This window comes from Monodon monoceros, unplaced genomic scaffold (genome assembly GCF_005190385.1).
Source record: "Monodon monoceros isolate NGI ecotype Baffin Bay Population unplaced genomic scaffold, NGI_Narwhal_1 Super_Scaffold_16, whole genome shotgun sequence".
NCBI lineage: Eukaryota > Metazoa > Chordata > Mammalia > Artiodactyla > Monodontidae > Monodon > Monodon monoceros.
In genome coordinates this window covers 26,704,308-26,719,185 of record NW_021703772.1, presented here as the reverse complement: position 1 = coordinate 26,719,185, position 14,878 = coordinate 26,704,308, and the positions used below count along the sequence as shown (strand labels likewise).

The 14,878-nt window shown below is 35.0% G+C and overlaps 1 protein-coding gene across 8 annotated transcripts in view; it reads right to left on the bottom strand.

Moving 5' to 3' along the window:
• KANSL1L (KAT8 regulatory NSL complex subunit 1 like) overlaps positions 1–14,878 on the bottom strand; it is a 153,372-nt gene that overhangs the window by 123,379 nt on the left and 15,115 nt on the right. For all 8 annotated transcript variants that reach the window (XM_029226001.1, XM_029226004.1, XM_029225999.1 and 5 more), the window contains one exon: positions 13,242–14,358. In XM_029226001.1, coding sequence (XP_029081834.1) covers positions 13,242–14,329 — 1,088 coding nt within the window. In that variant the 5' untranslated portion in view covers positions 14,330–14,358. The remainder of the gene's footprint in view (positions 1–13,241; positions 14,359–14,878) is intronic.

The following is a 14,878-nucleotide window of genomic DNA, read 5'->3' as shown; positions in this document are numbered from 1 at the left end:
ATCAAATCACAAGAAAAGAGAGTAAAAGAAGAAAGGGGGGGGGGAAAGACCTACAAAAACAAATCCAAAACAATTAACAAAATGGGAATAGGAACATACACATTATTAATTACCTTAAATGTAAATGGACTAAATGCTCCAACCAAAAGATACAGACTGGCTGAATGGATACAAAAACAAGGCCCATATATTTGCTGCCTACAAGAGACTCACTTCAGATCTAGAGACACATACATAATGAAAGTGAGGGCATGGGAAAAGGTATTCCATGCAAATGGAAATCAAGGGAAAGCCAGAGTAGCAATACTTATATCATAAAAAGTTGACTTTAAAATAAAGACTGTCACAAGACAAAGACGGACACTACATAATGATCAAAGGATCAATCCAAGAAGAAGATATAACAATTGGAAATATATATATGCACCCAATATAAGAGCACCTCAATAGATAAGGTAAATGTTAACAGACATAAAAGGAGAAATTGATAGTAACACATTAATAGTGTGGTGACAGTAACACCCCACTTACATCAATGGACAGATCATCTACACAGAAACTCAAAAAGGAAAGGCAAGCCTTAAATGACCCATTAAGACCAGATGGACTTAATTGATATTTATAGAGCATTCCATCTGAAAGCAGCAGAATACACATTCTTTTCAAGTGCACATGGAACATTCTCCAGGACAGATAACACCCTGGGCCACAAAGCAAGCCTTGGTAAATTTAAGAAAACTGAAATCATATCAAACATCTTTTTGGACCACAACACTATGAGGCTAGTAATCAACTACAAGAAAAAAAAAAACTGCAAAAAACACAAACACATGGAAGCTAAACAATATGTTTAACTAAACAATCAATGGATCATTGAAGAAATCAAAGAGGAAATCAAAAAATACTTAGAGACAAATGAAAATACGACAATCTAAAACCTATGGGATGCAGCAAAAGCAGTTCCAAGAGGGTAGTTTATAGCAATACAACCGTACCTCAGGAAACAAGAAAAATCTCAAATAAACAACCTAATCTTATGCCTAAAGCAACCAGAGAAAGAAGAACAAAACCCAAAATTAGTAGAAGAAATCATAAAGATCAGAGCAGAAATAAATAAAATAGATACTAAAATAAAAAACAGAAAAGATCAATGAACCTAAAAGCTGGTTCTTTGAAAAGATAAACAAAATTGATAAACTGTTAACCAGACTCATCAGGAAAAAGAGAGAGAGGGTCTAAATTAATAAACTCAGAAATGAAAAAAGAACAAGTTACAACTGACACCACAGAAATAGATCGCATCATAAGATACTACAATAAACAACTATACACTAATAAAATGGACAACCTAGAAGAAATGGCTAAATTCTTAGAAAGGTACAATCTCCCAAGACTGAAGCAGAAAGACACAGAAAATAAGAACAGACCAACTACCAGTAACAAAATTGAATCAGTAATTAAAAACTCCCAGCAAGCAGAAGTCCAGGAACAGATGGCTTCACAGGTGAATTCTACCAAATATTTAGAGAAGAGTTAACATCTATCATTCTCAAACTATTCCTGAAACTGCAAAGGAAGGATCGCTTCCAAACTCACTCTATCACCCTGGGCCACTATCACTCTGACATTAAACCTAGACAAAGATATCAAAAAAAAAGAAAATTATAGGCCAATATCACTGATAAAAATAGATGAAAAATCCTCAGCAAAATACTAGCAAACCGAATCCCACAATACATTAAAAGGATCACACACCATAATCCAGTGGGTTTTATCCCAGTGATGCAAGGATTTTTCAATATCTGCAAATAACTGAATCTGATACACCACATTAACAAACTGAAGCATAAGAACCATATGATCATTTCAATAGATGCAGAAAAAGTTTTTGACAAAATTCAACATTTATGATAAAAACTCTTCAGTAACCAGGCAAAGAGGCAACTGACCTCAACATAAGAAAGGCCATATATGACAAACCCACAGCTAACATCATACTCGATGATGAAAAACTGAAAGCATTTCCTCTAAGATCAGGAACAAGACTAGACTGCCCACTCTCACCACTTTTATTTAACATAGTTTTGGAAGACCTAGCCACAGTAATCAGAGAAGAAAAAAGAAATGAAAGGAATCCAAATTGGAAAGGAAGAAATAAAACTGTCGCTGTTTGCAGATGACATGATGCTATACACAGAAAATTCTAAAGACACTACCAGAAAACTACCAGAGCTCATCAATGAATCTGGTAAAGCTGCAGGATACAAAATTAATATACAGAAATCTGTTGCATTTTTATACTCTAAAAGAGAAAGTAAGGAAACAACCATAATACTATGATGAAAGAAATTGAAGATGACACAAACAGATGGAAAGATATATCATGTTCTTGGATTGGAAGAATCAATACTGTTAAAATGACCATACTACCCAAGACAATCTACAGATTCAATGCAATCCTTAGCAAATTACCAATGGCACTTTTCACAGAACTAGAGCAAAAAAACTTAGAAATTTGTATGGAAACACAAAGACCCCAAATAGCCAAAACTCTCTTGAGAAAGAAGAATGGAGCTGAAGGAACCAGGCACCCTGACTTCAGACTAAACTACAAAGCTAATCAAAATAGTATAGTACTGGCACAAAAACAGACACATAGATCAATGAAACAGGATAGAAAGCACAGAAATGAACCCACACACTTATGGTCAATTAATCAACAACAAAGGAGGCAAAAATATACAATGGAGAAAAGACAGTCCCTTCAATAAGTGATGCTGGGGAAACTGGACAGCTACACGTAAAAGAATGAAATCAGAAAATTCTCTAACACCATATACAAAAATAAACTCAAAATGGATTAAAGACCTAAATGTAAGACCAGATACTATAAAACTCTTAGAGGAAAATATAGGCAGAACACCCTTTGACATAAATCACAGCAATATCTTTTTCAATCTGTCTCCTAGAGTAATGGAAATAGATACAAAATAAACAAATGGGACCTAACGAAACTTGAAAGCTTTTGCACACCAAAGGAAACCATAAACAAAACAAAAAGACAACCTACGGACTGGGAGAAAATATTTGCAAACGATGCTACCAACAAGGGATTAATTTCCAAAATATATGAACAGCTCATACAGCTTAATGTCAGTAAAACAAACGACCCAATCGAAAAGTAGGCAGAAGACCTAAATAGACATTTCTCCAAAGAAGACATACAGATGGCTAACAGGAACACAAAAAGATGCTCAATATCACTAATTATTATATTAATACAAACCAAAACTACAATGAAGTATCACCTCACATCAGTCAGAATGGCCATCATTAAAAACTCTACGAATAGTAAATCCTGGAGAGGGTGTGGAGAAACAGGAACTCTCCTATAGTGTTGGTGGGAATGTAAATTGGTGCAGTCACTATGGAGAACAGTATGTAAGTTCCTTAAAAAACTAAAAATAGAGTTACCATATGATCCTGCAATCCCACTCCTGGGCATATATCCAGAGAAAACTTTAATTTGAAAAGATATATGCACCCAGTGTTCATAGCAGTACTATTTACAATAGCCAAGACATGGAAGCAACACCAACAGATGAATGGATAAAGAAGATATGGTATATATATACACAATGGAATATTACCCAGCCATAAAAAAAGAATAAAATAATGCCATTTGCAGCAACATGAATGGATCTAGAGATTATCATATTAAGTGAAGTAAGTCAGAAAGAGTTAAGACAAATATCATATAATATTACTTATATGTGGAATCTTAAAATATGATACAAATGAACTTATTTACAAAACAGAAATAGACTCACAGACACAGAAAACAATTTTATGGTTACCAAAAGGGAGGGGGAGAGATAAATTAGGAGTTTGGGATTAACATATACACACTACTATATACAAAAAAGGTAAACAACAAGGACCTACTGTATAGCACAGGGAACTATACTCAATATCTTGTAATAACCTATAATGGAAAATAATCTAATATATACATATATATATATATATGACTCAATCACTTTGCTGTACACTTGAAAGTAACACAACATTGTAAATTAACTATACTTCAATTTAAAAAAAAATAATTGTTTTATGTACAAGGCTAACAGGTCCAGGGGGAGAATTGTAACCATTTATCTCACTAATAAATAACTGCTATACTTAAAAAAAAAAAAAAAAAAAAAAAAACTAAACTGAAGAGACAGAGAAAGTTAGGCCATGCTAACACTAATCAAAAGAAAGTGGGAGTAGGTATGTTAATTTCAGACAGAGAAAACATCACAGCAAGAAAAGTTATCATTGATAAAGAGGGGTATTACATAATAATAAAAGGGTCAACACTTCAAGAAGATAACAATCCTTAATGTGTATGCATCTAACAAAGAGCATCAAACTATGTAAGGCAAAATTGACAGATGACTGCAAGAAGAAATAGATGAATCCACTATTATATCAGAGACTTTAACATTCTCTCTATCAGAAATGTGCAGATCCAACAGGCAGAAAATCAGTAAAGACAGAGATGAACTCAACAGCACCAGTAATCAGCTGGATATAATTGACACCTATAGCCTACTTCATCCAACAACAGCAGATTACACATTTTTCTCAAGCTAACATTAAACATTCACCAAAACAGACCATATTCTGGGCCATAAAACACACTTCAACAAGTTTTAAAAAACAGAAATTATATAATGTCTGCTGTCAGGCCACAATGGAATTAAATTAGAAATCATTAACAGAAAGGTTAACTGGAAAATCCCCAAATACTTGGAGACTAAACAACACACTTTTAATTAGTACATGGGGTGAAGAAGAAATCTCAGTAGAAATTTTAAAATACTATGAATGAAAGGAAAATGCAAATATAAGTCTCAAAATTTGTGGGATACAGTGGAAACATTGCTTACAGGGAAAAGCATAAGAGAAAAAACAGAATTTATAGCATTAAATTCATACATTAGAAAAGAAGAGAGATCTAAAAATCAACCATCTAAGCTCCACTTTAGGAAACTAGAAAAAGAAGAGCAAGTTAAATCCAAAGTAAGTAGAAGAAAAGAAATAATAAAAATCTGAGCAGAAATCAATGAGACTGAAAACACGAAATCAACTGAGAAAAATCAACAAAACCAAAAAATGGTTCTTTGAAAAGATCAGTGAAGTCAATAAGCCTTTGTCCTGGATAACCAGAATTAAAGAGAGACCACAGAAATTACCGAATATCAGAAATGGAAGAGGAGACTTCACCACAGATCCTATGAACCCTAAACGGATAATCAAGGAGTAACATGAACAACTCTAAGTCCACTAATTTGATAATGTAGAGGAAATGGGCTAATTCCTTGAAAGGTACAATCTGCCAAACCTCAAACAAGAAGAAATAAACAATCTGAATAGACCTGTATCTGTTAAAGAAATTAAATCAATAATTAGTAACCTTCCAAAACAGAAAGCAGCAGGCCCAAATGGGTTCACTGATAAATTCTACCAAAAATTTAAAGAATAAATTTTACGAATTCTCTAGAATCTCTTTCAGAAGATAGAAGGAGAGGGACTACTTCCTAACTCACCTATGAGGTCAGCATTACCCTAATACCAAAACCAGATAAAGCTATTACAAGAAAACTACAATCTCATGAAGATAGACACAAAGAACCACAAAATGTTAGCAAATTGAATTTAAAAATGTATAAAAAGACTTACATACCATAACCAAGTGGGATTTATCCTAGGTATGCAAAGCTGGTTCAACATCCAAAATCAATTAATGTGATCTATCATATCAACAGGCATCATATTATCATATCAATATCACATCATTACATCATATCACATCAAAGAGAAAACAATCACATGACCATACCAATAGGTGCACAAATAGCATTTCACAAAGTACAACACACACTCACAATGAAAACTCTTAGTAAACTAGAAAAAGAGGGAATTTTCTCAACCTGATAAAGATTATCTACCAAAAACTTACAGCTATATCATACTTAATTGTAAGAGAGTAGAACCTTTCCCACTAAGATCAGGAACAAGACAAGATATCCCGTCATCTCTCCTTTTCAACATTGTACTGGAAATCGTAGCTAAAACAATAGGACAAGAAAAGGAAATAAAAGATATACAAGTTTGTAAGGAAGAAATAAAACTCTGTTCACAGATGACATGATTATCTATGGGAAGAATCCAAAAGAATCATTTTTAAAAAGCCTACAACTAATAAGCAATTACAGCAAGGTTGCAAGATACAAAGTTGATATACAAAAGTCAACTGCTTTCTCATATACCAGCAGTAAAAAAGCAGAATTTGAATTAAAAGCACATTACCACCCCCCAAAATGAAATACTTAGGTATAAATCTTACAAAATATGTATAAGATCTATATGAGGAAAACAACAAAACTATGATTAAAGATATCAAAGAAGAACTTAAAAATTAGAGAGAAATTCCATGTTCATGGATAGGAAGATTCAATATTGTCAGTATACCAGTTTTTCCCAACTGGATCTATAGATTCAATGCAATGCCAATCAAAATGCCAGCAAGCTATTTTGTGGAAATAAACAAAATGATTCTAAAGTTTATATGGAGAGGCAAAAGACCCATGATAGCCAACACAATATTGAAGGAGAACAGCAAAGTCAGAGGATTGACACTATCCATATTCAAGACTTAGTATAAAGCTACAGTAATCAAGACAATGTGGTATTGGCAGAAGAACAGACAAATAGATTAACTGAACCAGATATAGAGCCCCCAAATAAATGCACAAAAATATGGTCAACTGGTTTTTGACAAAGATGTGAAAGCAATACAGTGGAGAAAAGGCAGTCTTTTCAATATATAGTGTTGGAAAAACTAGACATCCACATGTAAAAAAAAAAAAAAATGAATCTAGACATAGACCTTACACTCTTCCCAAGAATTAACTCAAAAATGATCATAGGGATTTCCCTGGTGGTGCAGTGGTTGAGAGTCCGCCTGCCGGTGCGGGGGACACGGGTTCATGCCCCGGTCCAGGAGGATCCCGCAGGCCACGGAGCGGCTGGGCCCATGAGCCATGGCTGCTGGGCCTGCGCATCCGGGGCCTGTGCTCCACAATGGGAGAGGCCGCAGCGTTGAGAGGCCCGCGTACCACAAAAAAAAAAAAAAAAAAAAATCATAGAACTAAATGTAAAACGCAAAACTATAAAATTCCAAAAAGATAACATAGGAGAAAATCTAGGTGACCTTGCATATGGTGATGACACTTTAGACAAAACAAAGGCATGATCCAAGAAAGAAATAATTGATAAGCTAGACTTCATTAAAATTAAAAACTTCTCCTCTGTAAAGACACTTGAAAGAGAATAAGAAGGCAAGCCAAAGGCTGGGAGAAAACACTTGCAAAAGATATATATAATAAAGGACTATTATCTGAAATATACAAAGAACTCTTAAAACTCAACCCAATTAAAAAATAGGCAAAAGACTTGAACAGACACCTCACCAAAGAAGATATATATATATATGGCAAGTAAGCAGATGAAAAGATGTTCAACATCATATGTCATTTGGGAATTGCAAATTAAAACAACAATAAGATACCACTACACATCTGTTACAATAGCCAAAATCCGAAACACTGACAACACCAAATGCTGGCAAAGATGTGGAGCAATAAGAACTGTCATTCATTGTTGGCCGGAATGAAAAATAGTATAGCTACTTTGGAAGACAGTTTGGCAGTTTCTTACAAAACTAAACATACTCTTACCATATAATCCAGCAATTGGACTCCTTGGCATCTACGCGAATGAATTGAAAATGTATGTCCACACAAAAACCAGCATGCAGATATTTATAACAGCTTTATTCATAATTTCCAAAACCTAGAAGCAACCAAGACACCTTTCAACAAGTGAATGGATAAACTGTGGTTATAGGCAGACAATGGAATATTATTCAGTGCTAGAAAGAAATGAGCTATCAAACCAGGAAAAGGCAAGGGAAAAACTTAAATGCATAGTACTAAGTAAAGAAGCCAATCTGAAAAGGCTACATACTATATGATTCCAACTATATGACTTTCTGTAAAAGAAAAACTAAGGGGCTTCCCTGGTGGCGCAGTGGTTGAGAGTCTGCCTGCCGATGCAGGGGACATGGGTTCGTGCCCTGGTCCAGGAAGATCCCACATGCCGCAGAGCAGCTGGGCCCATGAGCCATGGCCGCTGAGCCTGCGCGTCCAGAGCCTGTGCTCCACAACAGGAGAGGCCACAACAGTGAGAGGCCCGCGTACCACACACACAAAAAAAAGGTGATAAATACAAAACAATTTGTCAACTTGATATTATACAAGTATAAAAGTACTCATTTGCAATTTATTAATATAATGTTATTCATCTCTTTACTCTCTGAATGTCACACTGAGCTCATATTCCTATTTATCAAATTTCTCAAAGGGAAATTCATCACCTGGTTTTTTTCTTTCTACTGGCAAAATAGGAAGTGTTTATACAGAAAACTGAGTATTCATTTCTGCAGCTCTGCAAGAAACTATTTACTTAGCTCTTTCCCATCTTTCAATCTAGAAAGAGTCACCTCACAGCTTATAATTAAACAACTCTCCCTTCTTTCTTAGTAAATATCTGATTTTGTTTAAAAGAATTTCCTTATCAAGACAGCCAATTTACATACTGAAGTAAAAACTAAAAAGAAAATTTGAATACATGGAAACTAATACGGAAAAATGAAGAGATTTTTCTCCAAACATCCAAGATGGTTGAGTGATTTGGAAGATACTGGCAGATTTCCTCAGATAAGAAAAGAAGCCATGTTTCTTCCTTTTTCTTACAACATTGAAGGATCAGAACATGTCTGTGTTAAAATCTATGAGTTTTCCCACATGCATCCTGGAAGAAAGTAACTAATCATCATTTCCCAGAAGAGAAGAAAAAATAAATAAATAAAAGCTAGAACTCTAAGGCCTTACCACCAGATGAGAGGTAACATAATTGTAACACAGTGTGTCGAACCCACCCACATCCCTTCACACATACCAGTTCAGCAGACACAGACCTGACTTCCAACTGCCAGCACCTGCATTTCTTTGAGGGCTTTTTGTTGTTGGTGCTTAAGCGGTCTTTGTCACTCAAGTGGCAGAACAGAACTGCCAGGGAATTAGTAAAACCAGGAATAGTCTTCACCCAGTAACTGACGGGATTTGATGTGCAAATACTCCAGCTTCTTCACCTCTCAAATGGTTAACTCAGGCATGTATTTTACACTGGCTCCTCAAGTTTTCCATGGGATATTAAGCTCCAGTCTTCCACAACCATAAACTGCTTAATAAGGCACTCTTTATTGGCTATCAAATCAGTGCCTTATTAGGCATAGGTACTTTATATTTATTATTTCATCTAATCATCTCCAGAACTCTTTAAGGTAGACCAAAAAAGAGGAATCTGATTCAGTGGGTTAAGAATAACCTCACCATTGCTCAGAGTCACAGAGCAAGCCACGACTGTAACACAAGTATGTCCATAACTTGTGTTCCTTCACCAAAGGGACAGAACACAGAGCGGGGAGATTCCATTCATATTATAAGGATTATATCTCAAACCTACAAAAAATATAAAGTCCTCCTGTTTTGCTTTGCAAAGTAAATTGACTTTTTAAAAAAGTGCCTAATGCACATTAGTCTTTCAGCCAAAAGTTATCTTTAAAGTGTATCAGTAATGTCATTATAAATTAATCTACTGTCTACATATAAATATATATTTTAAATAACTGGTAATGGCTAATGTGAGTACTTTCCAATTTCTTAAAACCATCATATTCCTTCACAGGTAAATTTCCTGATGAGAGTGATGGAGTGAAGGAATTTGTTTTTCTTATATGGGCTATAAACTAAAAAAAAAAAAAAAAAAAAGACATTAGTTATCATATAATCTAAGATTTTTAAGATAAACATAATACACATATCAATTTTACTTATCAAAATTAAAATTTTAAATATTAGAATAAAATAATGACTTTCAAATGTCCATATTTTGGTATATTTTATTCATTCATTCATTCAACACACACTCATGCGGGTTCTAAGATGTATAAGATACATTTAGTGACCAGTTTGTTACTAGAGACCAAGGAAGAAAGGAGGGAAAAATCAAGTAAAGATATACTGCAGAATGGAAGAAGAAAAAATAAAACATAAAGAAAGAGAAAATTTTACAGACTGCCAACCTCGATTTTTGTACCTTTACAGCTACATATACAAATACAGAAAAATTCATTCATTCACTCAACCAACACCAAATAACCACTAAAAAGCAGACAGTGCTAGGAACTGGGTATACAATGACAGAAAAAGTAGTACTTGCCTTTAAGTTGCTTAAAATTAAGTTGCATAGCAAAGGAAGCTATCAAAAAATCAAAAGGCTGAATGCTAAATGGGAAAATATATTTGCAAATGATATATCTGATAAAGGGTTAATATCCAAAATATACAAAGAACTCATACAACTCAACATCAAAAACAAACAACCTGATTAAAAACTGAGCAGAGTGGGGCTTCCCTGGTGGCGCAGTGGTTGAGAGTCCACCTGCCGATGCAGGGGACACGGGTGTTGGCCCGGTCCGAGAAGATCCCACATGCCGCAGAGCAGCTGGGCCCGTGAGCCATGGCCGCTGAGCCTGCGCGTCCGGAGCCTGTGCTCCGCAACGGGAGAGGCCACAACAGTGAGAGACCCGCGTACCACAAAAAAAAAACAAAAACTGAGCAGAGGACCTGAATAGACATTTTTCCAAAAAAGACATACAGATAGCCAATAGGCACGTGAAAAAGTGCTCAGCATCACTAATCATCAGAGAACTGCAAATCAAAACCACAATGAGCTATCACCTCACACCATTAGAATAGTTATTATCAAAAAGACAAGAAATGACAAGTGTTGATGAGGATGCAGAGAAAAAGGACCCCTGTGGTCTGCTGTTAGGAATGTAAATTTGTGCAGCCACTATGGAAAACAGTATGGAGGTTCCTCAAAAAATTTAACGATAGAACTACCTTATGATCCAGCAATCCATTCCCTGGTATTTATCCAAAGAAAATGAAAACACTAACTCGAAAAGATATGTGCACCCCCATGTTCATTGCAGCATTATTTACAAGAGCCAAGACACGGAAGCAACCACAGCAGTGAGAGGCCCGTGTACCAAAAAAAAAAAAAAAGGAAACCCTGCCCATTAGCTCTTCTCAACAACAAAATGTAAATAATTTACAGCATTTATCTACTAAATGTTATTAAATTGAATTACTTCAAAAGCATTATAAATAGAAAACCTGATAAATTTCTGGACTTCTTATAGAACACATTTGCTTAATAATGTGTAAGCATCATTGATATAATGTTGACAAAGTTGGATGGTCCAACAGAAAGTGCATAGGTTTAAAGTTTCACATATATGGGCAAGAAGCCTAGCTCCACCACTTATCTGGCTTTTTGAACATAGGCAAGTCACTTAGCCATGCTGAGCCTTTTTCTTATTAAGCGAAATAAAGATAACAACAATTACCTCCCATGGTTGTTGAAAGGATTAAATAATATATCAAATGTAAAGTAAATAGCACAAAGCCAGTTAGAAAAATATGTCCTCAATAACTATTAGCTCTCATTCAAATCCATTTCAAATATAGTGATAACAGAACACCAAAAAGCCTGGAATGCTCACTTTGTTTTATATTTTACTCCTTACTATAAAAATTAATATACTGACCTTCTATTTATTAGTAAAAATTAATGTATTCCGCTTCTAATTCTATAATGATTCTCACTTATCTTTGAGAATTTGATAAAAATGATGAACTTCTTCCTCCCCAAATGCCACATATATACACGGTATTTTGCATCAATTTAGGGACATTAACAGATTCTCTGAAAGCTAGATTAGAAACTATATTCTAGCTGGCTGTTTAAAATAAAATTAATTCAAATTAAATAAAATTAAAATTCAGTTCTGGGCTTCCCTGGTGGTACAGTGGTTAAGAATCCGCCTGCCAATGTAGGGGACATGGGTTCAGGCTCTGGTCCGGGAGGATCCCACATGCCGCAGAGCAACTGAGCCCATGCATCACAGCTACTGAGCCTGCGCTCTAGAGCCCGCGAGCCACAACTACTGAAGCCCACGTGCCTAGAGCCTGTGCTCTGCAACAAGAGAAGCCACCACAATGAGAAGCCCGTGCACCGCAACGAAAGAGTAGCCCCCGCTCGCCGCAACTAGAGAAAGACTGCGCGCAGCAACGAAGACTCAACGCAGCCATAAATAAATAAATAATAAATAAATAAATAAATAAATTTAAAAAAATTCAGTTCTTCAGTTGTACTGGCCACATTTCAAGTGCTCAATAGCCACATGAGACTAGTGCCTACTGGATAACACAGAAATAGAACATTTCCATCATCCCAGAAACTTCTATCAGAACTGTTCTGGAGTATTAAAATGGTATGATAAGTAAAACTATTTTTCTCTGTGCTTCTGTTTTGTTTTGTTTTATAAAATATCTAGGTATCTCTCTTTGAAGCAGATTCCCAATAGGGTAGAGGCTGAATATTTTGCCTATCACTGAATCTCTAGGGTCCAGCACATAATAAGCATTCAATAGGTATCTAAGAGCTGACATTATAATTTTGTTTTGGTTATATTAATCTAGCAAAAATTGACTAAATTGGTAAAGACCAGAGCTGAAAGCTGTGAATACGAGCATATAAATAGTTTAAAAAATTTTTTCTAAGTAGCAGGTCAATTTATATGTACTGCCAACTGATAAACTCCTGAAGCCAGTGAGGGCTACCTACGCAGACTTGAAATTTTTTTAGCTATACATTTTGGCTAGATAACTTAAGCAAAATTTTAAGCCCTGTCCACAGCCTATTCTATTCAAGAACAGGAAAAATACATATTTATAGCTAATTATTTTTCATTATTCCTATCTGGGTTTTTTTCCTAGATAGAGCAGTTGGGTAACTTATTTTTAAATAGTATGTATATATTCACAGACTGTCATTTTTAATAAAAGAAATATTTTAAAAATTCACCAAAGTTTTATAACTTAAAGATTATGGCATTAAGATTTTAGAAAATCTATTTCTTTTCAACATATCTTGAAATCAAGACAAAATTGCTGCTATATACAGAACAGTAAAAGGTCTAATAATAATTTTGCACTTACACTGACACATTTTTTCTAATGGTATATTCATCCAAATCGTCATCAGAGCTGCTATCAGTTGCATCAGAATCCAGACCCTCTTCAACATGAGACAACAGCCCTGTAGCAGACAGTGCAAATCTTTGGATTTCTGCAGCTGTACACCGTGCAAAGCCATTTTTTGTATCATTCCACAATTTATTCTCTGCAGTCAATAAGTTGATGTCTGGTTTAATTTCAGTGCATTTAGGTAAACTGTTATCCAAAATTGTGGTAGGTTCATGAAAAATCTTCATTTTGGGGAGTTGATGTTCCATAGAAAATTTCATTTGCTGACCATAGTGCTTAACAACATTCTTTGCCAGGAGCATCTGCAAATGTTTCTGAGTTCTTCTAGCTTGGCTAAGTAAAATTTTCTGTTTGCTTACACAATGAAGTAAACGAGCATTCACTTCCTCCTCTTTTTCTGCAGTTGAGGAACTAATAGGCACGTTTGAGTGGTCAGGCCCAATTTTGTTTTGTGCACAGTGCAATAAACCCTTTTTAATCTCAGCGTCACTATCTTTATCCAAAAGTGCATTCTTTTGGTACCACTTACAGTTTTTCAGTTGTCCTTTATCTACATTAGTGTCTTTGGTTATATCTGAATCCAAAATAATTTGTACATCTGTCATGCACTGACTTGTGGTATCTGACAGAGGTTCCTTTTTGATGAACTCTTCAGAATGAGAATGACAGATTTTACTGAGCTGAATGTTGCTACCATTACACAGTATGTTTTTCAGCTTATTGCAGTGGGGTTCCCCTAATTTCTTTTGTTTATAATTCTCACTGTATTTATTTAATGTAGCATTAGAACTCATTAAAAGAACAGTCTGGTAATGTTTTGAAGACTGAGAGGAGCCAAAATGTTTTAAATTCACAAAATTAGTGCTAAGAGTAGGTTCAGGAGTTGGAAATCCCAGCATCTGAGAGAAAGTGTCTCCTTTTAGCTTTTCATCTACCGTTCTTGGACCTTCCATGCATAGCATCTTGTCCGACTCCATGGTACTTGGTAAAGATGAAAAGCAGATACCCTTTGTTGCTGCCTCCCTCAGAGCTGGGGTCATGGCGAATCCTGCAGATAATTACTGCAAACCTAAAATAATGTAAAAATAAATGATCAAATATCAAGAAAAAAGTTTTATACTTTCCCCAAGGGCAACACTTTCAATGTCTCTGATTAAAAAGTGAATGGAACTAAATTCCTCCTCTATTTCCCAACTCCTAACATTATCTCTGCTCTTTGCTAGCTCATAAGGAATTCAATAAGGACTATTCTCCATTCTGACTGTGGGCCTAATACCCAAAACTCAAATGAAAGTTGCACAGTGCCTAGTATTTAAGAGTTAGACAAATATTTGTGAATGCAATTACATCTCAGGATTCCATTTTTTGGACAATGTTTGGTGAGAGTTAAAAGAAAAAAATCCAACCTGGGATTCATACTTGAAAATGTGACTCAATCCCACACTTTCAGCCAAAAGTATTATTTTTATAAAATATAATAAATTGCTCAAAACCTTCATTTCTCCATTTAAACTTCACAATCTGAACAGTATTAATAATAACTAAAATGTAGGAAATAAGGTAATAAGATATAAGTGAACTGAACTACA